At 55.2% G+C, this 25,149-nt stretch overlaps 8 protein-coding genes across 8 annotated transcripts; 4 read left to right on the forward strand and 4 right to left on the reverse strand.

Annotated features, from left to right (window-relative positions):
- Positions 1–605: 605 nt before the first annotated feature.
- Positions 606–3,072, reverse strand: J7T55_010218 (uncharacterized protein; the record flags this gene model as incomplete). Its single annotated transcript, XM_053131420.1, has 3 exons — positions 606–2,685; positions 2,733–2,834; positions 2,897–3,072. The coding sequence occupies 3 exons, from the start codon at positions 3,070–3,072 to the stop codon at positions 606–608; spliced, it is 2,358 nt and encodes a 785-aa protein (XP_052990644.1).
- A 4,988-nt stretch (positions 3,073–8,060) lies between these two features.
- On the reverse strand, positions 8,061–9,937 carry J7T55_010219 (uncharacterized protein; the record flags this gene model as incomplete). The annotated part of the gene is made up of 5 exons (XM_053131421.1): positions 8,061–8,410; positions 8,494–8,803; positions 8,867–9,436; positions 9,513–9,682; positions 9,739–9,937. The coding sequence occupies 5 exons, from the start codon at positions 9,935–9,937 to the stop codon at positions 8,061–8,063; spliced, it is 1,599 nt and encodes a 532-aa protein (XP_052990645.1).
- Positions 9,938–10,430: 493 nt separating this feature from the next.
- Positions 10,431–13,141, forward strand: J7T55_010220 (E3 ubiquitin-protein ligase CCNB1IP1; the record flags this gene model as incomplete). The annotated part of the gene is made up of 9 exons (XM_053131422.1): positions 10,431–10,507; positions 10,573–10,809; positions 10,878–10,999; positions 11,053–11,317; positions 11,540–11,560; positions 11,689–11,728; positions 11,785–11,864; positions 12,365–12,445; positions 12,499–13,141. 9 exons carry the CDS (start codon positions 10,431–10,433, stop codon positions 13,139–13,141), a joined length of 1,566 nt encoding a protein of 521 aa, XP_052990646.1.
- Positions 13,142–15,131: 1,990 nt separating this feature from the next.
- Positions 15,132–17,247, forward strand: J7T55_010221 (golgi apyrase; the record flags this gene model as incomplete). The annotated part of the gene is made up of 2 exons (XM_053131423.1): positions 15,132–15,144; positions 15,209–17,247. 2 exons carry the CDS (start codon positions 15,132–15,134, stop codon positions 17,245–17,247), a joined length of 2,052 nt encoding a protein of 683 aa, XP_052990647.1.
- Positions 17,248–18,205: 958 nt separating this feature from the next.
- Positions 18,206–18,835, reverse strand: J7T55_010222 (uncharacterized protein; the record flags this gene model as incomplete). Its single annotated transcript, XM_053131425.1, has 1 exon — positions 18,206–18,835. One exon carries the CDS (start codon positions 18,833–18,835, stop codon positions 18,206–18,208), a length of 630 nt encoding a protein of 209 aa, XP_052990648.1.
- A 2,290-nt stretch (positions 18,836–21,125) lies between these two features.
- Positions 21,126–22,378, forward strand: J7T55_010223 (uncharacterized protein; the record flags this gene model as incomplete). The annotated part of the gene is made up of 2 exons (XM_053131426.1): positions 21,126–21,172; positions 21,427–22,378. The coding sequence occupies 2 exons, from the start codon at positions 21,126–21,128 to the stop codon at positions 22,376–22,378; spliced, it is 999 nt and encodes a 332-aa protein (XP_052990649.1).
- A 315-nt stretch (positions 22,379–22,693) lies between these two features.
- Positions 22,694–23,203, reverse strand: J7T55_010224 (uncharacterized protein; the record flags this gene model as incomplete). Its single annotated transcript, XM_053131427.1, has 2 exons — positions 22,694–22,799; positions 22,863–23,203. 2 exons carry the CDS (start codon positions 23,201–23,203, stop codon positions 22,694–22,696), a joined length of 447 nt encoding a protein of 148 aa, XP_052990650.1.
- A 401-nt stretch (positions 23,204–23,604) lies between these two features.
- On the forward strand, positions 23,605–24,833 carry J7T55_010225 (uncharacterized protein; the record flags this gene model as incomplete). Its single annotated transcript, XM_053131428.1, has 2 exons — positions 23,605–24,055; positions 24,127–24,833. The coding sequence occupies 2 exons, from the start codon at positions 23,605–23,607 to the stop codon at positions 24,831–24,833; spliced, it is 1,158 nt and encodes a 385-aa protein (XP_052990651.1).
- Between the last annotated feature and the right edge of the window lie 316 nt (positions 24,834–25,149).

The raw sequence follows: 25,149 nt of genomic DNA on the forward strand, positions 1-25,149 counted from the left end.
TTTTGTTCCATCACTTGCGATCCTTGCCTGGCTGAGCTTTGGGCCTATTTTTTTTTCTTGGGTGTGTGTGCGACCTGAGAACTTGATAGTATTCGAGGGCCTGACTATTCATCAAACTGCTTCCTATCGATATTCAGACACCTGCTTCCCCCAATGTCCCTGTGAAGTATCTGTACTGCCTTGGCCGGCTCACTGCATCTCGGCCGGGGCTAGTGTTCCAACCGTCCACCCCATACGTACAATCGTAGCCAATCCCGAGGCATCTCTCAGCCATGTCTCTCGGACTTGTGTCCTCCCTCGGTGTATTGAAAGACACAATTTGCCTCCATGACCTTATTTTTTTGTGATTCGTCAACATCGTAAGGAAAGCGCATGCAAGCAAGCACCCAAGCAAGCCCGCTCATAACAGGAAGAAGTGGAAAAAGAGGGTATGTACAAAAAATGATGAGACCATGCTCAACTGGGCAAAAAAAGGAGAAAGGGAAAAAGAAGAATCCGACCCGCGATCCCCGCTAGCGCATGGCAGAGTATCAGCCGGGAAACGGAAAATGTAACCAAACACGGTACCGCTTTGCTACTCCCGGCCGTGACCCACAACGAAGGGCTCAGTGGACGAAAGGATAGGCGCCGTCCAGCGAGCCGGGGTGGCCACCAGCCCCCGTCAGCATGCCGTAGTCGATGGGCTGCTGGTGGCCCAAGCCCATGCCGCCGTCGTGGACGCCTGCCGCCGAGTAGGGGTCGAGGCCCATGTCGTCCGCCGCCTGGCCCCAGTACATGCTGCCCTCGTGGTCCATGAGCAGGCCCTGCTGGTCCAGCATGTCCATGATGGGGATGCCGTCGGGCCCCAGCCCGATCGGCGACATGTGCAGCTCCGAGCCCGGCGACCCGGCCAGGAGCGCGCCCATGTCCGTGCTGATGGCCAGGCTGTGCAGCGAGCCCGGCGTCAGGGGCGCGGCGGCCGCGGCGGCCGACGACGCCTCGGACCGCGTGTGCGCGATGGTGCGGCTGGCCTCGTACATGCGCCACACGACCTCGCGGCTGCGGCGCGCCGCCAGCGACCAGTCCTCCATGGCGTCCAGGAGCTCGATGACCGTCTCGATCTGCTTGTTCCACTCGGGCACGCGCGGGCTGTTCCACTGCCAGAACACCGACACGAGCGGGACCATGGCCGCCTGGTACAGGAACCAGGCCGCGTTCCACCCTTGCATCTGGTTGCGCGTCCACTCCCGCGCGATGTCGTCGATGGTGTGCTTGGCGAGCTCCCGGCACGTCTCGACCGCCGCGATGTCCACGTCTGTCGCTTCCTGTGCGTTGGCGCTGGCGAGGCTGAGGAGCACCGGGCGGTGGAGGAGCATGCGAAGGTTCTGATAGCGCCACTTCATGATGCAGCGGGCGATGTAGAGCGGTTCCGCGCAGGGATCTGTGGTCCGCAGGAGCCAGGGCAGGCTGCTGTACCAGTTGACTAGCTGGCCGTCCAGGCTGTGGCGGTCTTCGGTTGAGACGAGGGGCGCTACAGCCAGCGTGTCCTGGATGGCAGTTGCGATCTTGCAGAACTTGATGTTCTCAATCAAAGGCAGGATGCCTGCGTGCTGGGACGAGTCTCGGGAGGAGTTAATTCCAAATTCAGGAGCTCGAATGTTGATCGCAGATCCCCAGCGGCCGAATGAGGGGCGGCCCATAGTTGTGGTCGCCCACGTATCCAAGCAGAACAGGCTCCACCAAGTGCGTCTCCGGGTCTCAGCAGCAGACACGTCGCTGGTGCTCTGCGCAAGGCTTTCTCTGTGAAGACCAAGGGCACTTGCCATCCGGATGGTGCCGCCGAGAACGGCATTGGCCATGTTTGGCCTGTTGATATAGTGGAGATAGTAGCCGCCGATCAAGGCCAGGGCTTGTACAGTCTCGATGTGACTGCTTCCAAAGGCATCCAGAGGCAAGAACTCCATTGCTCGGTTATAATAGTTGACGTGGTTGTAATCATCTGACTTCATCGCCACGATACTGCCCATTGCGAACACCATGTTGACAAGAGCCAACCAGGGAACGTCAAATCGCTGACCCTCCAGATAGTCGGCCCGGAAAGACGTCTCGTCAAGCATCGGGATGAATACGTGGATCCTCTTGAAGTAGGCGTCGATGAGAGTTTGGCCTTTCCATGACCACGGGATCCTTTGTGGGTCCTTTTGCGTCGATGACTTGGTTCGAGCTGCGGGAAAGGTGTGTGGAATTTCAGAGGTATTGAGGGGTGCGGCTAGAGCATTTCGGAGCTGAGGCTGGACCTTGAGCATGACCATCAATGCAGCCTTGATAGAGGACGCTCCCAGGTAGGAGGTCTGTCGGTCGACAGAGAGTGAAAGGGCGTTGACATCATCCGCTTCCACTGGGATTGGTTCCCTGCCTCTCCGCTCCTCGTCCCACTCTGTATCGCGGCCAGGCAACTGCTCGAGGTTGGACAAGGTCTCACCTGAGGTAGAACAGATCGGTGAATCAAGCTCGCCATTGAGAGTTGGCGATGTGAGGGGTGGTGATGGAAGTCCGTGTAGAGATGTGTCGATATAAGGGCGGTCGAGAAGATCTAGAAGCTCATGCCGCGAGAGTGGCAGGAGAGACTGGACGTCGTGGCTGGGATATAGCCGGTTCAGAATTGACCGGCACTCTTCCAGCGACTGAGATAGAGCCTCAAGGGTTCTGTACTGGTTAGGACCTTTCTGCTGCGGTGGCCGATGAGTACTTACTTGCGTGAAGGGATCACGCGTTGGCGGTGCTTGTCGTAGAAGCAACGCTTAGGAGCACGGCTCGAGAGGCATTGGCCACAAGGTTGTTGGCCGTCACATCGACTGGTAGAAGCCGTGTTAGTCGAGAAGCCCAAGTGTTGTAGACTACGTGTTTGGCAACTGACATCTTGCGGCGTTTGCACTCAGCACACGCATGGGGCGTTGTTATCCTCTTTGCCGCAGCAGAACTGCTAGATTTGGGGTTCTCTTGTTGTTGCTCTGAAGCTGGTTTCCTGGGAGTCACACCCTGGAAGGTGTGAAACATGCCACCTTGGGCGGATGTTGAAGTGGCCGGCGCCATGATGGGAAATGGAGATCAGTGTTTGATGGCGTGGAGTAGTCCGGGTGTTGATATCGTGAAAGCATATACAATCATAGACAAGTGGTATATACAAGAGCAAACAGAAGAATGAAGCTGATCTAAAGCTTGGCCATCACAGAGAGTACCATCGAGGACTTCTTCTGCCCTCAGGTAGCCCAAATCGAGGAGAAGCAGGATGGGGGCAAATGGTTATATACTGACCTTGCGTGCCAGTGTAGGTGAGCAAGGGTCAATAAATTAGACTGTGGGGATGGGACTTTGAGTGACGGATCGCCAGGGATGTGCAGAACTGCGGAGAAGCTTGGGGACCCAGGGCGACAGGGGCCGAGAATGGAGAACAATTTAGTTGTTCACATCGCGGTGTTGTACCGAGGGCCGTGAGAGGTGGAACTTGGCAAGGGACCTTGTGTGCGATAGGTACTATGCAGTGCTAATCCTAGTTCCCATCCACCTGGTGTGGAGGGGGATGTGTTGTACCTCAGGTAGTTCAAAAGGGGGGGGGGGGACGAAGAGGAGGACGAAGGGCAAAGGGGACTGGTCAATGCCGAGTTCCCCATGCTCGGTCAAGTCCAGGCCAGAGTGAGAGACAAAAAAGGAAGAACAGGGCATTTCACTGGCCAGGAAGCGTCTGGAATAGACAAGTTCACGAGCCAGACCGCTGAAATCAGGAATCGGTCCCAAAGTAAACCCCAACGGGTATACGGTCAACCGCCAGGGCCCTAGAGGCTAATCTTGGTTGAACTTGAGGGAAATGTGAGTAGAATTTAGAAGGGGCAGAGGAACAGGTGAGTAAAACTCAGGTAATGACAGTAAAAGGAGAGGGGCAGGGGAGCCCGTTGATGGCTGCACAGTTTGTCCCAGCCCAAGCAGCTTCGGAGACAGCTTGTACTCGCAGTTGTACTGTCAAAATGCTGTACCACAGCAGGGCCTATTTACAACTCGTGGTCAGGGCCAGACGAGCAAAGATGAAGAACAGCGCCACCATGTCCCAGCCGTAGATACCTGATTTGCACCCGTTCGCCAGTCCAGAAAAGACGTCGCTATGTACCTACATGACACTGGCCCGTTAGCACCGTGGGTGGCACGCAGGTCGGCTGACTGCTGGAAGAGCATGGGTCGGCTTCGGCAGGAAATCAGTGAGGGGGAACGGAAAGGAACAAGCTCGTAGCAGACAGACGATGGAGGCATAAGAGTACCGCAAAACAGGAACAGGCAAGGATCGTGGGGATGTGGCACGACAAGGACTGGGGCACGAGCATGGGTGAGCCGATGTAGAGCAGGGAATCAACCTTAACAAACTCTAATCAACGTGTGAACATGGGTACCTGTGCTGAACTGTCATGGGCTGGAACTTCCTTCTTTCAGCGCCACTCACACATTTGCACTGCGTTGCAGTGTGGGCCGGCAAGATGCCGTCCCTGAGTCACAGGACATGGCCGTCTTTCCGACAGGCTGCCGTGCAGGATGGACAGGCACAAGCTCAACTGTAATAGTGACACAGGAGGTGAAGTGGTTCATGACGAGAGATCGCCATCTCCATCGATCTTTGTTGGACATCAGCGTGCGCTGTGTAACTTGCACACGCCGTAGTGGAGGGGGAACGACGTTGAATCCAACATTGTGGGGAAAGCCGCATGTACTGCGGTAGCGTTTGGCCATGGAAATGATGGGGAATAATGGATGATCGAACGTTCTGGGCCAATCAGTGGAACAATCGCCCACGGCAATCTGGAGAGGTAGCCTCTGCACGGCGCCATTGACCTGGGCTTCTGGTTTGACCACAGGACCATACCTTACATGGTCACAGCAGTGGCAGTATTTCGGTCGTGGCCAGCGTCGGTTAATTGACAGCTCGATATTGAGTGGCATGCCTCCTGCCCTGGCAAGATGTTCATCATTGCCTGAAGCGGAGCCCGCGAATGGCCATTCTCTGGGACCTAGTCACTAGCACTTCGAGCCACCGCGACGCTTCCAGGCGGCTCGACTGGGCCATGGACGAGTAGCTCACCACGACGGCGCCCTCAGCCTTGACACAGGAATCTCGGCCCTGCGCGTCTTGTCCCATGATGTGAAGCTTCAAAGACGTATTCGACATTAGCGTCAGCAACCTCGAGTCAGCGTGATGGGTCCCGAGAGACGGCGCCCGAACCACGATGCTCTCAACATGCAATGTGTGTGGTTCGGCCCAAGCCCGAAGCGCTCAAAAGCCGACTTGAGGTCGCCTCTCGCGCCCGTCCCCATTCTTGGGATAGTGCCCGTTAAGGCAAGCCTGTCTGGGGAACCATTTGAAGTGGCCTCTCGGGCGAAGTCGGTGTGGGAAAGCCACTCCTCTGGAGTACTCTGCAGCTGGCCCACTCCTTATGGGCTCCTCAACGTTCGCAGGGGACCAGAAGGCCTTCCTTCGATGGTTGTGGAGTGCTTCTAGACTTCGGCTGGACCAGCACAGAGGCCAGACGTCTGGGCACAGTTGTCTGCGATGAGCATCTCAGCCAGCAACATGCGCTGGTCCCTGACGCCGCTCACTCGTCGTCCCTGGATTGGCGCCGCGATCGTCCCGTTCACCCCGCAAAAGACCCCAGAAAGAAACACCTGGTGACGCGCATCAAGTGCTGACACCCTCGAAAGACTCGCTCGCCTAGGTGTGTACCCCGGACTGAAGCATTGCTAGGTGATGGGTGCGTGTCCTGTTCTTCGGCGCCAAAGGAAGGATTTCCGCCTGCCGCTACTCGCGTCCTTCCCGTCCCCTTCCGGCGCCTCGGTCCCCACATCCCATCGCGGTACAACTTTGTCTCACGAGGTCCACTGCATGCATGAGGCGATGGCGGTTGAAAGGCGGTAGCGGCTTGGCGTCCCGGTACTGATGAGTAAGGGGCAGGCTATGGGAGTAGCACTCCCCTGGTGGGGTGCAACATGTTGTGGCCTCGCCGGTAAACTGTGATGTGTAGAACTTTCGGCGACACTTGACGGAGGAGTCGAGCCGCCCAGCCAGTCACAGTCGCAGTTGGCCTTCCCCACATGTTGCACACATCGTGTACATAGTATTCCGCGCTGTGTATGTAGGGTGATTTGGGGCCGCATGCAGGTGCTATGGACCTTTAGGCAAGCGAGCCTGTTTGCATATGATCATCAGAGATGTGCAGGTCAGATGTTAGAAATCAGATGAGCAGGGTTGTCTCTTTGCCGATTTTGTCCACCCAATCATCCGTCAGGTCGCGGGTAATTGCTGGAAATTCCCAGTGTCCTGACGATCTGAAACACCTTTGGGCAGCTCCCCCTGCTGTACCTTCGCTGCCCATTTCTGGGGCTTGGTGTTGTGCTGTACGAGTGTTGGCGACTCGACTCATCTTCAGGGCGTCTTCAAGTGGTCTTTGCCGCCCACATTCGACTTGTCTGGATATAAGAAGTGCGGATTCAAACAAAGTGGGCCATAGCGAGACCCATATCGGATTTCCCAATTAAGGCAATCCTCAGCCTGACATTGCAGTAGGACACTCCGCATATGGACAGGGCGGCGGCCGAGCAGGCCAATGGGCGGCGACACCGCCGATACCAGTCATATACCTCGCCTGCTTTTGAGGAATTTGTGCAAGTGTGCCGAATCAGAGGCATAGTCACGGCATTGAGGCCCGCGAGGCGGCCAGATTTTCCAAATGCAGTATCACTGTCCAAATTTGATGTCCACATGATAAGTGGCCGATTTGTGCAAATGTGCTGGCCCTTCAAATAGGCGAGCCTTGAAATCATCGGTAGTGGAGCGCGATGGAATGTCGCATCCAACACTTTCTGATGACGCCCTGCTCTTAGCCGACTGTCGTTGCACGAGGCGGGTCCCAGCGCTATACATCTGCAACAATCGGTTCATCTCGTCATGCTTGCCGGCTACCGTGCCGGAGCTGTCAAATTTGACCTCGAAGCCCAACCGAGCTGCCACACGGGCAGTCCATGTTGGTGGAAGACAGCTGTCATGCTTCTCTAAGCGATGCTTGTAGCCGGGGCTGTGTTGATACCGCCCAATAAGAGCATCGATTATGCCGTCTCGAAACCGACCGCAATCTCGCCTTTCATGCTCCCAGGGGAAAACCTGAGGTATGCCTGGGGTGCGTGGATATTCCAGCCATGTTTTTCTGAGAGTCTCGGCAACCTAGGCCCACCCACACCTGTCAGCCCAAGTGTGTTTTACGGATATGATCCCGCTCGTTCTAATCGACAGGGGAAAATCCAGGAACAAAACACCCAGCTCTGGGTTCCTGGGACTGGAGGTACTCGTACGGAGGTACCCGCACGGGAGCATCATGGACCAACAAAGTCGAGACAAATGAAGAAAGTACCCGGTTCCGCGGCTTAAATTTCATACTCACAGCCTTCGTGGCATGTTCTTGAGTCGAAAGACTCGGTGATGTCAGTTGTCACGCATGCCGAAGCAAGCCAGAGACACAGCGGCTACTTGCGTTATCTCTCGCGGGCGTCCTTGCACCTACCGGCTCTACCATCGGTAGCGAGTAAGTTATTTTAATGACTGGTAGCAACTGTGTGAATTTTATTCCCAGGCCACACGGCCGCATTCTGCTTAATGGCACCTTGTACTAGGAGCAATTCCAGGGTTGCAGTGGCTCTGCTAGCAATCTAGGACTTGCGGCCCGACAAGTTCGTCATCTATTTGTAAAGACCTGCCCTGGTTTGGATGCCACGGTCCGGATGACGGGAGATCGAACCAAGCTCTCTGGCCAAGGGATCCATTCCCATTTTGGAATATTCGTGCCTGCTGATGTCTGAACAGGGCCGCGTCAGGTCCCATACCTTCCAAGCGCCCGTCAGCTATTCCCGACTCCCATTGGCAAAGCCATAGTCGTCCAGCGCCGGGGCGGGAAGGCAGGAAAGTACACTGGTTGTATTTCCATTGGACTTTGAATGATTCCTGTGAGGTTCTTTGAGAGAAAGCCGATGCAAAGCGTCATCGCTTCGTCTGTTCACAGGCGAAGTACCTGGCATCTACTGCTGATGCCGTCGAAGATACAGGTATTGTCGACTGGTATGTATTGCTTCGTGATGATCTTGATGACCTCTTGGGCCACCATCCCACCAGTCAGAGCAGATGTGTTGTGCAACTCTCCGCCGCCAGCACGAGCAACTTCTTTGGACATCTTCACAAGTCGTTCGTTTTTGACAGCATTTGGGACAGTGTCTCCGATCTTCTCCAGGATCTCTTCTGACGACGCTTGAGCGTTGTGTGACGTCGCATGGAGGGCCAGGTATATCGGGATCAAGGACAAAGGCATCATCATAGCCTCCATGTTTGCGTCGTTGTCTAGTTCCTCATCTGCAACGCTGGTCAGCACACGTGCACCTCCCTTCCACCCGATGTGGGGCTATGAGGCATGTCTATGCAATGACAAGGCTTACTGGCGACTTGGGCGAGACGATCAGCACCTGTGGCTCCAGAATTGATGAGCTTGACGAAGGCTGCATTCTTGCAGAAAAGTTCGACCTCTCCGGGATCCACATCTTCGCCACCTGGGAGCTGTCTGACCATGCCCAGCACCTCAGCCACGTCTTGCCGAGCTTTGGCCTTGTAGATGCTCTGAAGTTGAATGTACACCTTGGACTGCGCCTTCATGTCTGGTACGTTCCCCGGCAGTGGCAAACAGTCATGTCTCTCGTAGAATAGCCTCACTGCGTCTGCGATGATCCAGAAGCTCGACCTTTGCTCGATCTGAACCATCCCACATTAGCGTCTCTCGCTATCGACTGCATTAACATCTTCAATGGAACGTACTGGCTGAGTGAGACTGTAGTCGAACACCTCCTTTAGGCTCGATGGAAGACTAGTGGGCACTACGGTCTTCACGACGGCCGCGACCGCCTCGTCGAAGTTTTCCTCGCCACCTTCCGCGTTATCCCTCCTTGCCCCATCCGCGACCATTTTGCGGAACTGGGTCTTCTCGGCGTAATTCTTGGGATAATCACCATGGGCATCCTTCCACCGCTCAAGATGATGCAACAGGATGACCACATATGGTATGTGGCCGTGCTCATGGTTGTCCATGGCATCTAAATCCTTCGTCATCTGCGCAGAAAATTCACGCAGTTCAGGCCACGGAGAGAGGAGTCGCAGGTCAGTAGTGGCGGTCTGGTCCGGATGAGTATCAACGATAGGAAATGGGCCGGGGAGGCTCGCGCGGAAGTACGAGTACAATCCTGCCGAGTGAATGGCGACCAAAGGTGTAAGATGACTCTGTCCGTAGCCTTGCAGTACCTTCAAGTGTGCTGGGTCGATTGGCAACGTGTACATGATCATTGTGAAAGTAGGCGATGCCGCGAGGATCTTGTCCAGCTCCAACGGCTCCTGCTCGCAACACACGATCAGTAGGGCCACCTTGACAGTATCACACTGGCTCAGAGGGATCATAGCGACCACATACTTGGTTCTTTGGAAACCATTCCCCTTGGACCTCCGGGTTCAGTTCGAGAAGGAGCTCTGTGCAAGACTGAGCCCGTGACCTGCCTAGGGAAGTTTCGTCGAGAAAAAAGTTGACACCAAGGTCAGCGTCTTGCACCACGGCATCATCAATAATCGCAAAGCGGCCGATTCCTGGAGTTGAAGGTTAACTTTGATATGAATGGCGGGTGTTCAGGGCATGACTTTACCCGGTAGCACTAGGTTCTTGAGGGCCTCGACGCCGACGGTACCTGAGCCCGTATTGAAAAGCAGGATGTTTGCCGACTCTAGAGCAGCTTGGCCGCTCGCCGCCCATAGTCGAAGTTGGCGGTCATATTTCTTCTCCTTCTCTGAAGGCACATGTCCGTCGAGGACGGGTGGTGTCTGGGTTGCCACGATTTCCGCCATCTTACTCAAGTCTTTAGCATCCTTCTGCACGGTATAATTTTCGGGACAGGAGGGAAATGAGAAAGACTAACTTTGGAGGCTTCCCTTCAGCTTGTTCGTCTGCCTCGAAAACACAACCCGCCTGCTTCAAAGAGTGTTTCGGCCTCAGACTGTCTTGGAATGAAGTCAACATAAGCTTGGGTGAGGTAAGCTAAGCTAAGCTTCAGCCACAGCAGGAGGGGCAGGGCAGGTGGGGAAGAGCCAGGCAGAAGGTACCCACGCAGCTTCATCCCTGCCAAGCAGACCGTTCTTGCTGTCACGAACCTCACGTCTAGTAGCTTGCTTAGGTAGCTACCTGTTTCTAATGACAATGGGAGTCCACCTCAATCTTTGGGTCTCGATCCAGGAAATTCTGGGCAGGTTCTGCCTAACACTTTACCCAATTTCGGACATGTAAATTCACCCCAACACGCACGCTCAACGCGTGATATACACCAAGGCGGCTTCAGTAAGCATGGAGCATGCCCTCAGGTGCAACGAAATCAAATGTCGGGTGGAACTGCGCGAGCGGGCTTTGGTAACTACCTGCAGGTACGCAGCCTTCTTTCCTCTCCATTGCACGGATCAACATTGCTAAGTCGTCAACCACGAAACAGTCACATATTCTGCGTTGACTGCGTCAGTCGCTCCGGTTTTAATGGGAGCGCCCCTGAACACCGGAGGTGCCCGGCATGTCAGTCACCACTGCCGAGACCTGACGACGCCGTCATCACCAATCTCAACCCCAGTGAGGACTACAAGACCAGTGTTCTCAGTGGCCTGAGTCCAGAGGCCATCATGGAATGTGCAGGACGAGCACTGAGCTTCTGGTCGTACCAGATGACACAGGATCTGTTCGTCCTCCCGCCGCACCAACCGAGCCATATGAATCCTCGCGCGTTCTAACGAGACCGTGTGTAAGGACCTGGGAAAGCCACCGCTGTAAGGTCCTCACCAGCCGCTACTCTGAGCTGAGTACTTCCCTCGACAACATCATCAGTGATGCAAACGCCCAGCTCACAAACCTTCAGAACAAGTTGGCCAGTAAGTCTCGGAGACACGGATCTCGTGCTGCAGGCATAACTGACATTCGTGAGGCATGGCGCTCGACCATGACAGCCTTAACAGGAAGAATGAGGAATTGGTCCAGGCATACAAGGAGAAGAACCGAAAGCTGCTTCAGACGCAAGAACTATACGATAAGCTCAAACGCAGGGCCATGCTCGGCCATATACAGGACGCCGCGTCTGACGCCGTGGACACAACCCTCCAAGGTGGTTCCTCTTACGCTGCCCAGCAGGCTGCCCAGGCAGAGCGTGGAGCCTACGAACATCAATTTGCAACACCGCTTCGTCCAACACAGTATGTAGAGAGAACGGAGCGCCCTGGAGCCTTGCCTGCTCAGCCCCAGATGATGGCGTCGGACCCTCGTGTTGGAGCTTGGACTAGGCCGGCGATGCCAAGGGGCAAGTGATAAGCCAGAACCTGTGGCTTCTTAAACTTCTAACATTTAAGCAGTGGATGCACCAATGACGCCTCTAGCACATCGACAACGACCGGGCGCTGACGGTCTCGGCCTGTCAGCGGTGCCCGGAATTGTGTCAGGTACGCCAGTACCACTTCATGGGTCGGGACGAGTGCGGCAACCTTTGCGTGAGATGCAGCACAATCCACGGGCAAACACCGAGAGCCTCACAGGAGTAGGATTGAGCTCTCATCTGAAAACGAGCCAGGGACTGGCAGGGTCATTTGTTCCCCCGGTGCGGCCCCGAGGTAAATCTTTGCCTTGCTGAGTTGTGTTCTTGGGACACTGACAATGTTTCTAGTAGCGCACCGCCCCGGTGTACCAGCTTTCGGTTCGACGGCACATCAAGGCGTTGGACCTGAGTATCGCTAATGAAGATCAGGAGTACATGGGTTTACTCATCTTTGTACTCGATTCAATGCTATTGTGGTCAGAGAGCAATGTCTTTGTATCTTTTCAATTTTATAGACAGTTGAGGCTTTGATATGGCTCTTTGTGCTTTTGAATGGGTTGTAGCTTAAGGCTAGGCCGCTATTATAATCGATTGTTCAGAGCCCGAAAGCATTTAATTTCTTTTCAACACTCGCTTTGAAGGCTATTATTGTCTGCTGCCTTTGCAAACACTTGCTTGCCTTTTAAAGCTCGGCAATCAGCGATCTCGTATTCGACTTACTGCACAGATCAGTCGACCTTCGAAAGCCGCAGCGAAGGAGGTGATGATTTTAATTAAGGAACACTTTCACCACAACACCGCAATTGTCACAGGAGAGCTGGGTTCAACAGCAGCCACGAGGCCTGCAGTGAAAATGTTCCCTTTTAACAATATTCCAACGGTGCTAGCGCGGGTGTATCCTTTGATCAGTCCTCTTCCGCCCAAGTTAAAGAGGAAGCGAGCCATCTCAGACCTGCGATCGTGCATCGCTCAGCATCCTGCTCGGGCGACAAGGAGATCTGAACTTCCGGCCGTAAGTGAGCTGTCTGGCAATCCGATATTGACCATTCCCTCTAAATCTAGCAGGCCAGCACCGTTCCCGGCAGGGTTGCCTGACCCTCTTCGCTGCCAGCCACCGTTCCCTGCGCGGAAGCGTCGTGCTTCCAGGTCTCGACGGCGTAGGGCTGGTTTCACCAAGGAGGAGAAGGCGATACTCCAGCATCAACTGCCTGCGATAGCGGAGGAGGCGCATGGTGATCACGGCCCCGTCTATGAACTAGATGCATCAAGTCAAGAGAGTGTGTCATCTATCGTCTCCGTTTATGAACTGGATGCATCAATTCAAGGGAGCCTGTCATCTATTGATCCGGTTTACGAGCTAGAGGATACGAGTTCAGACAACGCGAGCGAGGCCAGTCTGCCGTCTATCGTTGTTTCAGACTATGAACCCATTATTGAGACTAACCGCCAACTAAAGCAGGAGAATCAGCAAATGTGTGCATTTCTCCAGGAAATTATCACTCGAGATATCATCGTGAAGGAGCAGCTGGACCGCGCCAGAGGCGAATGCAAAGCCGCTTCCGCGGCTCTGAATTTGCTCTGGGAACTGGTCAAGTCGAACTTTGACGGGAGTGAACATGTTGCCACACCGGCCCAGATCGTCGAATTCTTGTCAACTCGAGATATTCACGACATCCCAAGGCTGCTGCAAAGCGGCATGAAGGCCTAGAATACTAAAATCTTCTGGAGCAGTGCATCAAACCTGACATGTGCCACTGTAGGTAGCCTCTGCAGGGCAGCGTTGCTGAAAAGCCTTAGCCCGGAGACGCGACCGTAAATGAGAAACATGAGCAATTGGATGCACGTCCGAGCGGAATGTCACGATAAGATCCCGCTGAGTAGGTCTAGTAGAAGAGACGGGTGGGAATCCTGGGAAAATAACGTTGAAGTAACTCGCCACGTGGGGGGGAAAAACCAACATTGAGGGAAGACGCTTGGTACTCGGGTTTGGTACTATGTGGGAGATGTGTTTTGATTTATTTTTTGTCTTTCATTAGCAAGGCGTTTTGGTTGTTTTATTGTCGTCGTTATCTTTCAACAGTAAGGGGACTCTTAAGTTGCAGGTCAACTAAAAGGAGTGCGGGTGGGTCGGAGACAGTATGTATACTGTATGAGACAACATGAATAGTGCGGCAATTCTTTGATCTAATGTAATGGTAGAACTGATGGCGCGCATCCTTGGAACAAATAATACACTTGGCCCGAAGCAGCTCCATGTCTAGGACAGATCCGCCCACGAGCACACTCAACAGACGGACTGACTGTGCGGATGAGGCAAAGACGATAAAACTAGTGCCGGAGAAACCAAGCTTTGCTCAGTGCAGGTGTGCAAGTCTGGCAGGTTTGTTGGACCCAGACTATGATCGCCAACGATCGATCAGATTGTTGTGTGCAAGCAGCACGATGATGTGATTGCGGGACGTCAGTTGCCATGGCTTGGCCATGGGAGACCCCATAATAAAGTCGAAACGCGGGGCTGTTCGTATGTGAGGTGATGGTCTCGTGCATGAAGCCGTAAACAACACGAGGTGAGGCCATCCACTTATTGTCACTCCCTCGGGCGGGCAGGAAACTAGCAAGGCAGGACTGGGCCGAACCGGACTGGCTGGACTGGAAAGGACTGGAGAGGACTGGAGAGGAGAGGGGCGCCCAGGTGTGTGATTACGCGGACTCGTCGCAAGTTCTGTCAGTTGCGCCGACCCAGCCAACCACCCAAACAGCTGCACAGTGCCAGATTACCAGGGCCGGTGGCTGGCCGCCTGCAGGCCTGCGGCTCACACTGTTCGTCTGATAGCTGGTGTTGGCGGGTCTCGACCTGGAAAGCTTGAGTGCTGCTGGATCCGTCGCAATGGGATGTTGGATGTCAGGGCGGGCGGGCGGCCACCAGAATCCAGACGGCTGGCGCAGTTTGCCACTAAAACATACCAGGGGATTGGTCAGTCGGCCCCTATTCTTAGAAGCCAAAGACAGGATGTTCCCAGCCCACGGGGGAAAGCCAACCTGCGTGTGCCTGTGCTGTGAGACTGCTCGGCACGAGATGTGCCAACCAGCCCGACAGTGCGAGTGCAACTCGCGCTCCACCTGCCTGGGCTGACCGAGACTACATACTGTACTGCAGCCCAGCCGTTGTCTCGTCCTCGTCTGTCTGCCTCCGTTCTCACCAACTTGGAAACTTTGGTCTTTGGCATAAACTCGACTCGGTCGATCCCCTCGCTATCGATAGATACCCTTCACCTCGTCGCAATCTACTTCGTTTCACTCGCTACCAGAAATAAAATTTAACTTTGGCCTTCTTTGTTGTTGTTGTCGTCGTCGTTGCGTGTGCATTGCAATCCCCAACCCACGACCACGACCAACGACCACCTGCCCGTCCTCCTTGTCCCCTTGATCTGCAACCCCCCCGATCACCCTTTTCCTCATTTGGGACAGCGATCTTCCCTTCCCCGTTTCGCGATTGCCCTGGCGACGTCAGTCACCCTTTTCCCAGGCCTCCACGAATCGGTCCTTATCTCGTCTCGCTGGATCGTGTCCTCCCGAATGATTCTCTTCTGCCGAACATCGAAAACTACAGCCTCCGATTAAGCGACGCGGCATCGACCTAGGCTTATCGACTGACTGCACAAAATCTCGGCAACGAGCGACCACGCCGCGCCGTCCCAATGGGCAAGAAATGTACTGCGCCTGAAACCAAACTTCACCCACTGCGCCTATTTTTGCTAATCTGTCATTACTACAGGGCGGTACGGCATCGTCCTGGACGCTGGCTCCTCGGGAACGCGGCTGCACATCTACAAGTGGAAAGATCCCGCAAAGGCCAGGAAGCACGCCTCGAAAGAAGAACTAAGTAGCCTGCCAAAACTGCACACGGAGAAGAAATGGACCAAAAAGATACACCCAGGCGTATCGACTTACGGCGAAAACCCAACCGCCGTTGGCCCTGAACACCTCAAGGGCCTTGTCGACCACGCTCTCGATGTTATCCCGAAAGACCAGGTCGACGACACGCCCATCTTCCTGATGGCCACGGCCGGTATGCGACTACTTCCCAAGGTTCAACAGTCGGCCCTCACCCGCGAAATATGCTCCTATCTCCGTGCCAACACCGAGTTCTCCCTTCCCGATTGCGACCTGCACATCCAGGTCATCCCGGGTGAAACAGAAGGATTATACGGTTGGATAGCGACGAACTACTTGTTGGGCGGCTTCGACCGTCCAGAAGACCACAACCACGGCAAGGGCCACAACACATACGGCTTCCTCGACATGGGTGGTGCCTCGGCACAGATCGCTTTCGCACCAAATGCAACTGAGGCCGCGAAGCATGCCAACGATTTGAAGCTTTTGCGGATGCGGACATTGGACGGAGAACGGTCAGAATACAAGGTCTTTACGGCGACATGGCTCGGATTTGGCGTCAATCAGGCCCGCGAGAACTATGTCAAGAAGCTTGTGGACATGTACGATGCCGATGTTAAGGAAGTTCCCGATCCATGCCTGCCAAAGGGGCTTCGAACTACGACATCCGGAGAACCTGTCGATGCTCCCTCTCCATCGGATCTGGCTTTGTTGGGAACCGGGGACTTTACCAGTTGTCTGAAGCACACGTTCCCTCTGCTGGGAAAAGACACTCCGTGTGTGGATGAACCATGTCTGTTGAACGGCCAACATGTGCCCGCCATTGACTTTGATGTTAATCACTTCGTCGGTGTGTCGGAGTATTGGCATACGACACACGGTGTCTTTGGCAAAGGCGACACTGCGTACGATTTGAAGACATACCAGAGCAGGGTGGAGGACTTTTGCACCACGGATTGGGATACCATTGTGAATACGAAAGTCGATGCCCGGAAGAAGAAGGATCATTCCAAAAATGCCCAAGAGGCATGCTTCAAGGCATCCTGGTTGATCAACGTCCTGCATGATGGCATTGGCGTTCCTCGCCTAGGTCTCGACCACACGCCCACCGTCAACGCGTCGCAGAGCGCCTTGGAACAAGCCAAGGAGAAAGGGTTCCTGGACCCCTTCCAGCCGGTGGACAAGATCGACGGCATCGAGGTCAGCTGGACTTTGGGACCCATGGTCCTGTATGCTGCTGGGCAGATCCCTCCTAGGAGTACGGAGTTTCTGCCTGTCGGCTTCGGCAGTAACACCAACAGCGTGCCAGATGATTTCAATTACGCCGGTTCAAGCTTCAAGACGGGCAATGACGACGACGACGATTGGGACGACGCGATCGAGGACCTGGTCGACCATGCCAAACCGAGCAAATCATCAAGCTTCCTTCTTTTCATTCTGATCTTGCTATTGATTGGCTACTTTTTCCGGAAGAGGGATCGCAGGATGCGCTTCCTCAACAGATTTGGCGGATTTACTGGGCGATGGAAGAAGCCTGGCAGCCCCAAGAAGAACGGGCGGGGTCTGTCAGTCCTGACAAACAAGCTCTTCGGCAGGAACTCTGCCCATTACGAACGTGTCATCGAGGAGGGCGAAGCGAGTCAGTTCGAGCTGGGCGACTTCGACTCGGACGAGAACGAGCACTCCGATAGCAGCGAGGGCTCGAAGCTAGGCAGGACCTCAGGGCTGGCCACTCCCAAGCTGACCATGGATCGGTTCGACTCCGGCTCTGCTCTTGACCGAGCCGGATTGGTCGTGCGAACGGAAAGCAGAGAGAGGCTTGTGCCGCCTAGCATGTTCAACAACGCAGGGCGACGAAGCAGGGCCGGCAGTCCTACTAGGCTCAAGAGCCCCTTGATGGCACCATTGCAAGAAGATTAATGTTTACGAAGCTCAGGAGATACCACTGTTAGGATTTGATGTACGGCATACCGACCATTGCTTTTCAGACACTATATGATTTTAATACCTTTTGGCGAGGGCTAGAGGCATTCTTAACCGGAGCAGGCGTTGGCAGGGCGAAGTTCATCCAGGATTCCACATCGACGGTCTTTGGAGTTGTGCACGGCACGCGGGAAAGCTTAGATCCACAGGTGTTGGAGTTCATCGTAGGCTGTGTTGTACTACACGTTTTGCGTCATAGCTACAGGATATTCTCGCTAGTAGTCTATTCTATCTGACACATGACCATCTCCGTACCCTCACTCCGGCTGTATCCATCTGCTGTGACTAGCTTCGCTCTTTCATGAGGTCCTTGCCCCATTGCTCAATGCTGCAGGGTCAGCGACAAGACTTGAAGACCGAGCCGGCGAGCGATACGCATCCGAGGGCTGCTGGTGGGGGCCAGACGATGCCCAGCCTCGACTGAGCGTGAGTCCTCCGCGTCTGACACTCCAATTGCTCAGATAAAAGTCCACGGTATCGCGACAGCCTTGGCTTCCCGGCAAACACCGAGCATCTCCCAATATCTTACATCTGATATCTGACATCGCAGCACACATCACAGACATATCACGGGGGCTCGCCCACTTTTCGTCTGACTGCATCGACGGATTCCGAGAATGATGCTGGTCTCTGACTCAGCAAAGCCGTAGATCAAAATCTCAAAAGTCCCAGCCTGCCACCCCGGCTATACGACAGGTATCACGAGACACGTAAACAGGGCGGGCAAGCCAGCGATGCAGTTGCCGGCCGGGTGTTTGCATGCATGTTCACATGCGAGGCTAAACACGTTGCCCCTGGCCCCTCGAAGACGAGGAAGGCCACATCCTTCTCTCCCTCCTCCCGCTTCACGCACACATAACACGCATAGGCTCAATTTCTTTAACCCGGTTTGGGCTCAGTCATCCCTCTCCAGGAAGCCCGGGTCGCTCCGCACCCTGCTCTCGAACTTCCTCCACCAGTCCTCGAACGCCTTCATCGGCACGACCTCGACCTGCCCGGCCTGGCCCGAGAAGCTGGTCAGGAAGTTGAAGGCGTTCTTGATGATCCTCTGCGCGAGGACCAGCGTGCTGGGCTGCTGGTGGCCCTGGCCTGCGGCAGCCCCGGCGGGGACCAGGGCGAGCGACCCGGACGCAGCTGAAGACGACTTGGCAGCCTGTAGCTCGGTGATGCGGCTCGCCACTGAGCCGGCGTCCTCGATGCTGATTCCCAGGATGATCTGGCCGCCAGAAGCGGATGCCTCGTTGAGCTTGAAGATGGCCGACTCTTTTCCAGGGCCAATGCCGCCTAGGAACTTTGAGTTTGGCACCTCCTGGCCCTGCGCGCGGTCGGGCGGGGTAACGAGGTAAATTGCCGCCGCGGTGTCGCTAGGCAGGACGATGCCCGGCAGCAGGAAGATGACGACGTGGCTGAAAGACTTTGGCGAGGTTGGGATGCCGTAGATAAAGGATGTTTGCGAAGGGGTCTCAGTCGGCTGGGTGATCACAGGCAGGCCTGCCGGGACGAGACCGAAGAGTGGTTGCGACATGGTGTGCGAGCCTGATTGTCTGACCGACCTGAAAATTCTAAAGAGGGCAGGCTATGTAAGCCTCTCCTCTTCCTTGGGATGTGGTGTGCGCGTGCTTATGCTTGTGCTTGTGCTTGTGCCTGTGCGTCCGCGTCTGCGAACTTGCAGTATGACGGATCGACTACAGATAGGCGAGTCAAGCTATGCCTACTGTGTTGGTGCTGTTGAAGATAGTGTGGCACCCAGTGAGGTAGTGCTTGACGTCGGTGAGAATAGCGTTGGAACCCGATTGCAGCGGCGGATGCAACGGTTGGCAGATCCTCGCAGTGTGCCCGGAGCTTGAAGTGAGACCCTCGAGCATGTGCTCCTGCAGCGTCTGTGCCTGTGATTGTGTGACCCCGAGGGCTCTGCTGCTGTGCGAGGACGGGGCAATTGACCATCTAGGCCTGTGTGGTAGGATTTTGCGAGGCGATTAATTGTTGTAACAACACTCCAACAGCAGGTTCGACGATGTCGTCTGCTTATATATGCTTGATAGGGCTGGAATGATATCAGGATTATACAAGCCACCCTGCGGTGCATCAAATGTCAGTCAGTGCTAGTGGTGAGTTCGACTCGAGTACGGATGTGGGCGTTGGGCGTGCAGCACCACCCATGCCCTGATCAGATGAGGAGGGGTGGGAAATGGGAAGCTTCACGAGCGCTAGCCCCCTTCTAGAACACGCGAGAAGAAGCCTGGGCCTGCCATCCCAGACCAATGGAACCGAGCTCTGGGCCCTGGGCGCCGCCGATCACAACTGTCAACGGTCAGAAGCCTGGCCACCAGATTTGCTGCCCGGCTGGGGTTGCGATCGAATGTGGCTATTTCCAGCCAGGGGCAGCGTCACACGCTCCTGCAGACAGACGCGCAGACACGCAGACACGACAGTGTGTCGATGTCTTCATCGAGCTTGGCTTGCACAGGGCAGGGCAGGCCATTCCCAGGTAGCCTGCCGCGGCCTCTGGACAAAGCAACTTGCAGCAGGTGGTAACAAGCAAGCTGTGACACGCACCATTAGTTGCGCGAACAATAGGTGCGATGGCAGGACTCGACCTTGTTGAGGCACATGTAAGCGCACGAGATAATGCGGGCTCGACCCCCTTCGGCAGGCCTTGCACACACCACTGCTGCCTCGCACGGCACAATACAGGTGGTCCAGACTGGATGCGGCATGTCGGGGCAGCAACTCGGCCAACTGGATGTTTCCCCTTCCCACCCTCGCCAACCTCCCTCGTCCCTCCCCCGGCGCCTGGGCTCTCATGACGGCCACTGCGCCGGCACCAAATGGTGAGAAAGGCGGGATCCCGTTGGGGCCATAGCCTGGAGGGGGGAAGCTGACCGCGCTGCTACCCTTGCCGCCGTGACACCGGAATCTATCACACCATGCACGAAACAAGGCTCGCGTACCCGCACATCAACGTTCCATAATACCAGTCGCTCGATCCGATTCCAGATGAAGCCCAGGAACCTCTCCGACCCGCGGGGCGCTCTCTTGTCGTTAATGGTTCCCTCTCGGAGCTGAGCCTGTGTGCGCGTGTGTGACTGACGGTGAGAGGCCGACTCAGCAGCAAGCATCGGAGCCTCAGCGTTCCGGCCGGTTCTCGCTGGCCAGAGCACCCTTGTTCAAACCCACTCTCGGAACTCTCCAGGGCCCAGGGCCCCAGGCAGCCTGGCTGGGCTGCGTGGGCTCTCTTGACCTCGGATCCTGGCGCCCACATGGCAGGACCACTGAGCACACACAATCAGTGACCAGGACCGCATTCACCACGCACCCCGGACAGCTTACTAGATCCCTAGTGCCGACTCCGTTGTGGGTTGGACCGGCAGCACCAAGAAAGCACCTGATCTGCTAGCCCGGGCAAATCAACTGGCAGCAGCACAGCAGCCCGACTGGGGGAAGGGTTGGCCCTTTGTCCCATGAACATGCGGCCCCTTAATCTGACAGGGCCCTTCTCCCGTCCGCGGGCATTCTGGGAGGCACCTGGTGAGGCATATCTACTATGGTTGAGAGGGACCGTCTGTGCCGGAAGATTATGTGAGGCTCTTCTTCCCTCTTCCCTCTGGTCGCCCGCCTTGGCTTGCTATAAAGATTATGCCTCTGCCTGACTAGCCTGTCGTTGCCTCCTTCTCACCCAGTCCTTTCTCTCTTGACACATACTCGCGAATGCCTCACTCACCACCACAAATCTGAATGCAGCTCCGGCTCGTTCCAGATCAAGTCAAAAATATACCACCAGTTCAGCGGTAGCAGCAGCAGAAAATCTGGCAACTATGGCACCGAGGCTCACAAGTAAGGAGCTGTTGGACCGCTGTGACGGGTAAGCCCTTCTCTCTTGGTTGGACGCTCACCCATCTGGCCCGAGACATATATGCATTGTTGCCTCTCGTCCCGTCCTCGGGCAGGAAACAGCAGCAACATGTTGCAGGCCGGCCTCCGAGCCCCGTGCAACTTCGGAAGCAAGCATCCGCCGGGGGTCGCCTGGTCTCTGTCTGTTTCAAGATCGCGGCGAATTTGTCCATGGTCGAACGCATCAGTAGTGTCGTGTGCTAAGGATACTGACCGCTTTTGTAGCTTTCCGTACGTGAGCAACCATCCGGAGAGATATGCAAGACAAATGGATAAGCTTTACACCCTTGTCTGGCAGGACAGCGAGGGTGTCTTTCCCATTGGCTACATGCTGAAGAGCGTCTTCGACGAGCTTAAGCTGGTGCCCCCTGCAATCAGGGGCGATATGGTTTTCGACCCTTTTGCAAAGACTGTCAAAATGTTCCATAAGCCCGCCACTGAGAGAAAGCGCACGGAGCTCGCAGCGGCCACGACGCATTATCTGCGCCTCAACCAAACCTTCAAAATCCTGAAAGGCTGGAGGAGCGAGCTATGGCCTGTGTACGGCCGCAACGGGGAACTTCTTTTCAGCATGGAACGGGCTGCGGTTGCTCTCTTTGGGTTCATGCGATACGGAGTACATCTCATTGCGTACGTCCACTATCCAACAGCGCCCTACGGCATCAAGATCTGGGTGCCAAAACGCAGCCAGGCCAAGAGCTCATGGCCCGGAATGTTCGACAGCACGGTGGCCGGGGGTCTCACAACGAACGAGATCCCTTCCGAGTGCGTCATTCGCGAGGCTGATGAAGAGGCAAGCCTTCCCGAGCAGATAGTGCGCGAGCGCGCGAGGCTTGCAGGGCTCGTCAAGTATATTTATGTGAACGACACACGAGTTGGAGGCGGCGATGGGTATGTTTATCCCGAGTGCCAATGGGTATATGATCTTGAGCTACCTGATGATATTATCCCTGAGCCGAATGACGGCGAAGTCGAGTCTTTCATGCTCTGCACTGTTGATGAAGTGAAGGAGCAACTTGCAGCGGGCAGGTGGAAACCAAACTGCGCTGTTATCATGCTCGATTTCTTCATCCGCATGGGTATATTGACCCGTAAGAATGAGCCCCAATTCGACAACATCGAAGCGAGACTGCGTAGACAGTTGCCGTTTCCAGGGCCGCACGATGATGAAGAATAGCAGAGACCAGAGATGCTGGGCACCGAGTCGAACCAAGTACAGCGCCCATGAGTAGACCAAGAGTGAGTGGACCGGCTGACGACAAATCGAATATCGGCGAGTCGATGATGCCTTGTGCCACCGTGGTGACTTGAGCATGGGCGGTAAATCGCACTTCTTATCAGGGCTTTGGGCCATCGGTAGTGAGTTTTTTATGGGGGGTTCGGGGACGACTGCCTGTTGGTCAGATAGACTCCTTCTGCGGCAACTTTACTAGAATTAATACCCAATCTTTGCAACGCCGGCATCCCCTGATGTGGTAAGACAAGACCCCAACTACTTCCTAACGAGGAGGTAGACGTTGTCCACTCGCAGAGGCGTGAGTTTGCTGTCAGGTCCCTCCAAAGCCATGAGAAGCCCGCCAAAGGAGACGTAAGCCTTCCTGCAAACGCGTCCAATTAGTCGTGTCTCGTGACAGCCTCGGGTGGTGAAGTGCAGTACATACAGAGTCTTGTCCGCCTTTCCGTCCTCAAATTTGTAGACCTTTCCGTAGCAAACGTAGTTGTACCCATCGGCAAGCGTCTGCACTCCGGGCTTCGCAACGTCGCGCCAGGTCTTCTCGTCATCCCTTGAGCCGTCCAGGTTCAGAGTCGTGGCCAGGGCGACCTCGATGTTCTCAGTAGCAGTGAGGGGGAAGAGTTCGGTATTGATGTCGAGTTCCAGACTGGTGGCGCGGTCAAGAGAGCTGGCGGTGATGCGTGCTGCTCGGTCGTACTTCTTGTGATCGACGTTGGTAATCTCGAATTGCTCCTCGAAGAGGAGAGCGTCGCTGGAAGGCTCGGCCATGATGACTAAATGAATCGGACTGAGCGACAAAGGGGAAGAAAAGGGGTGTCCAGGCGGCTTGTATCGTCGTGTGTCGAGGACTGAGGAGGGCAGAAATGCAGGCCAGCCAAAAATTTGGGAGCATTCCGAGGCGCTCTGATGTCCAACGGCCGCAGTAATCTGATGTCCCCGCGGACGCGAAAAGCTTCCTGACTAGGAAGGCGGTAGGTAGCAAGCACTCATCGCTAGTAGTGGCAGAAGCTAGCCAGGTACCTACAGGGCCCAAAATATTTTGGAGGGGTAGCTACGTACATGCTCTCATAAAACTCATAACAGGCACCAAAGAGACCGTGGAAACAAGAGAAAACAACAGAGCAGAAGGAGACAGCTCGCCCAAAAGGCCCTGTGCTCGCCGATCCGAGATGTCCTTCCGCAAGAGAAATGCAGTAATCTCTGCGTCTCCCTCCTCGCAAGCTGCTGCCCAGAATCGATCCGGAGCACAGCTTGCGCCGGGCCTACGCCCATCGCCTCTGGATGGTCGAATTACAACTTCCACAGGGACTGCCTCTCTGGACGGGATCCTTGCTGGCCACGCCGGTCTCCCACTTGGATCGTCTCTTCTCATAGAAGAACAAGGGACAACAGACTTCGCTGGCAATCTTCTCAGGTACTATGCTGCCGAGGGGCTCGTCCAGGGCCACCAGGTTCATGTGCTGGGCTATCCGGAAACCTGGAAGCACGAACTGCCAGCTGTGTCCACCAAGCAAGAAGGCACTTCTTCCAAGACAACAACCCAGACAGATGACAAGATGAAGATTGCCTGGAGGTATGAGAGCCTCGCCAGTAGGAACGCTCCCAATCCCGCTGCGAATGGTAGGTATAGAGACCAGGCACGGCCCTTTCCCACATTGAAAATATGAGCAGCTCCCTAACTTCTCTTGTAGACGTAGACGGTTCCAAGGCTGTGTTCTGTCATGCATTCGACTTGACCAAGAGGCTGGCCCCGGCCTCCATTCAAGGCACACTCTCCGCGACTCCAGCTTCCAATCCTCAGGGTCTCTCGTTCGAAGCGAAGGAATCACAATCGCCATTCAAAGTATTTATCAGAAACTTGCAGGGAAAGCTTCGGAACTCTCCGCCGTCGACGATTCACCGAGCTGTCATACCCAGCCTCCTATCGCCCACGTTTTACTCCCCCGGGGCCTGTCAACCTGCTGAGGTGCTTCAGTTTCTGCACGCCTTGAGGGCCCTTATGCGCCAGTATTGTGGCAATTTGACTGCCATCATCACACTGCCAATTACGCTGTTTCCCCGAAGCAATGGCGTGACGCGTTGGGTGGAACTCTTGTCTGACGGAGTCCTCGAGATGATACCGCTGCCACCAAAGCTTGGTGCCAATCCACCGTCATCCAGCAGTGAATCGAAAGTCCAGGAGCAGAGTCAGGGCATACTCAGGGTGCACAGCTTGCCAATCTTCCATGAAAAAGGTGGTGGTGGCGCCGAAAACAACCACTTCCGCGAGGATCTCTCGTTCCATTTGAGTGGCACCAAGGGCCTCGTTATTCAGCCCTATGTACTCCCTCCAATGGAAGAGGAGGATCACAAGGAGAAGTCACCAGCCAGCACCGTCAAAGACGGCATCGACTTCTGATCGGCACTCCATTCCTGACGCTTCGACTTCACCTAACCCTGGGGAGTCTGAACTACACCCTCCCCCAACCTCTAGCCCTGCAAGGTTCACACCGCCCACGGGCTCCAACTTTCTGCCAATCCTGATTATAAAACCGGCAGATTTTCGCAAAACTTCAACTCAACATACATCACAACTCAACAGCACAGGTATGTTTCAGCATTCCCTCAGTCTTCATATCAACCCCATGCATAAAATTCGAATGATTAAATAAACATTTTAATCTGTCAATCCCCTGAGATTTTCAATGCTGATAACACTTGTGTGTCAAAAACTT

This window comes from Diaporthe amygdali (assembly GCF_026229845.1).
Source record: "Diaporthe amygdali strain CAA958 chromosome Unknown NODE_26_length_719862_cov_65_716256, whole genome shotgun sequence".
Taxonomy (NCBI): domain Eukaryota; kingdom Fungi; phylum Ascomycota; class Sordariomycetes; order Diaporthales; family Diaporthaceae; genus Diaporthe; species Diaporthe amygdali.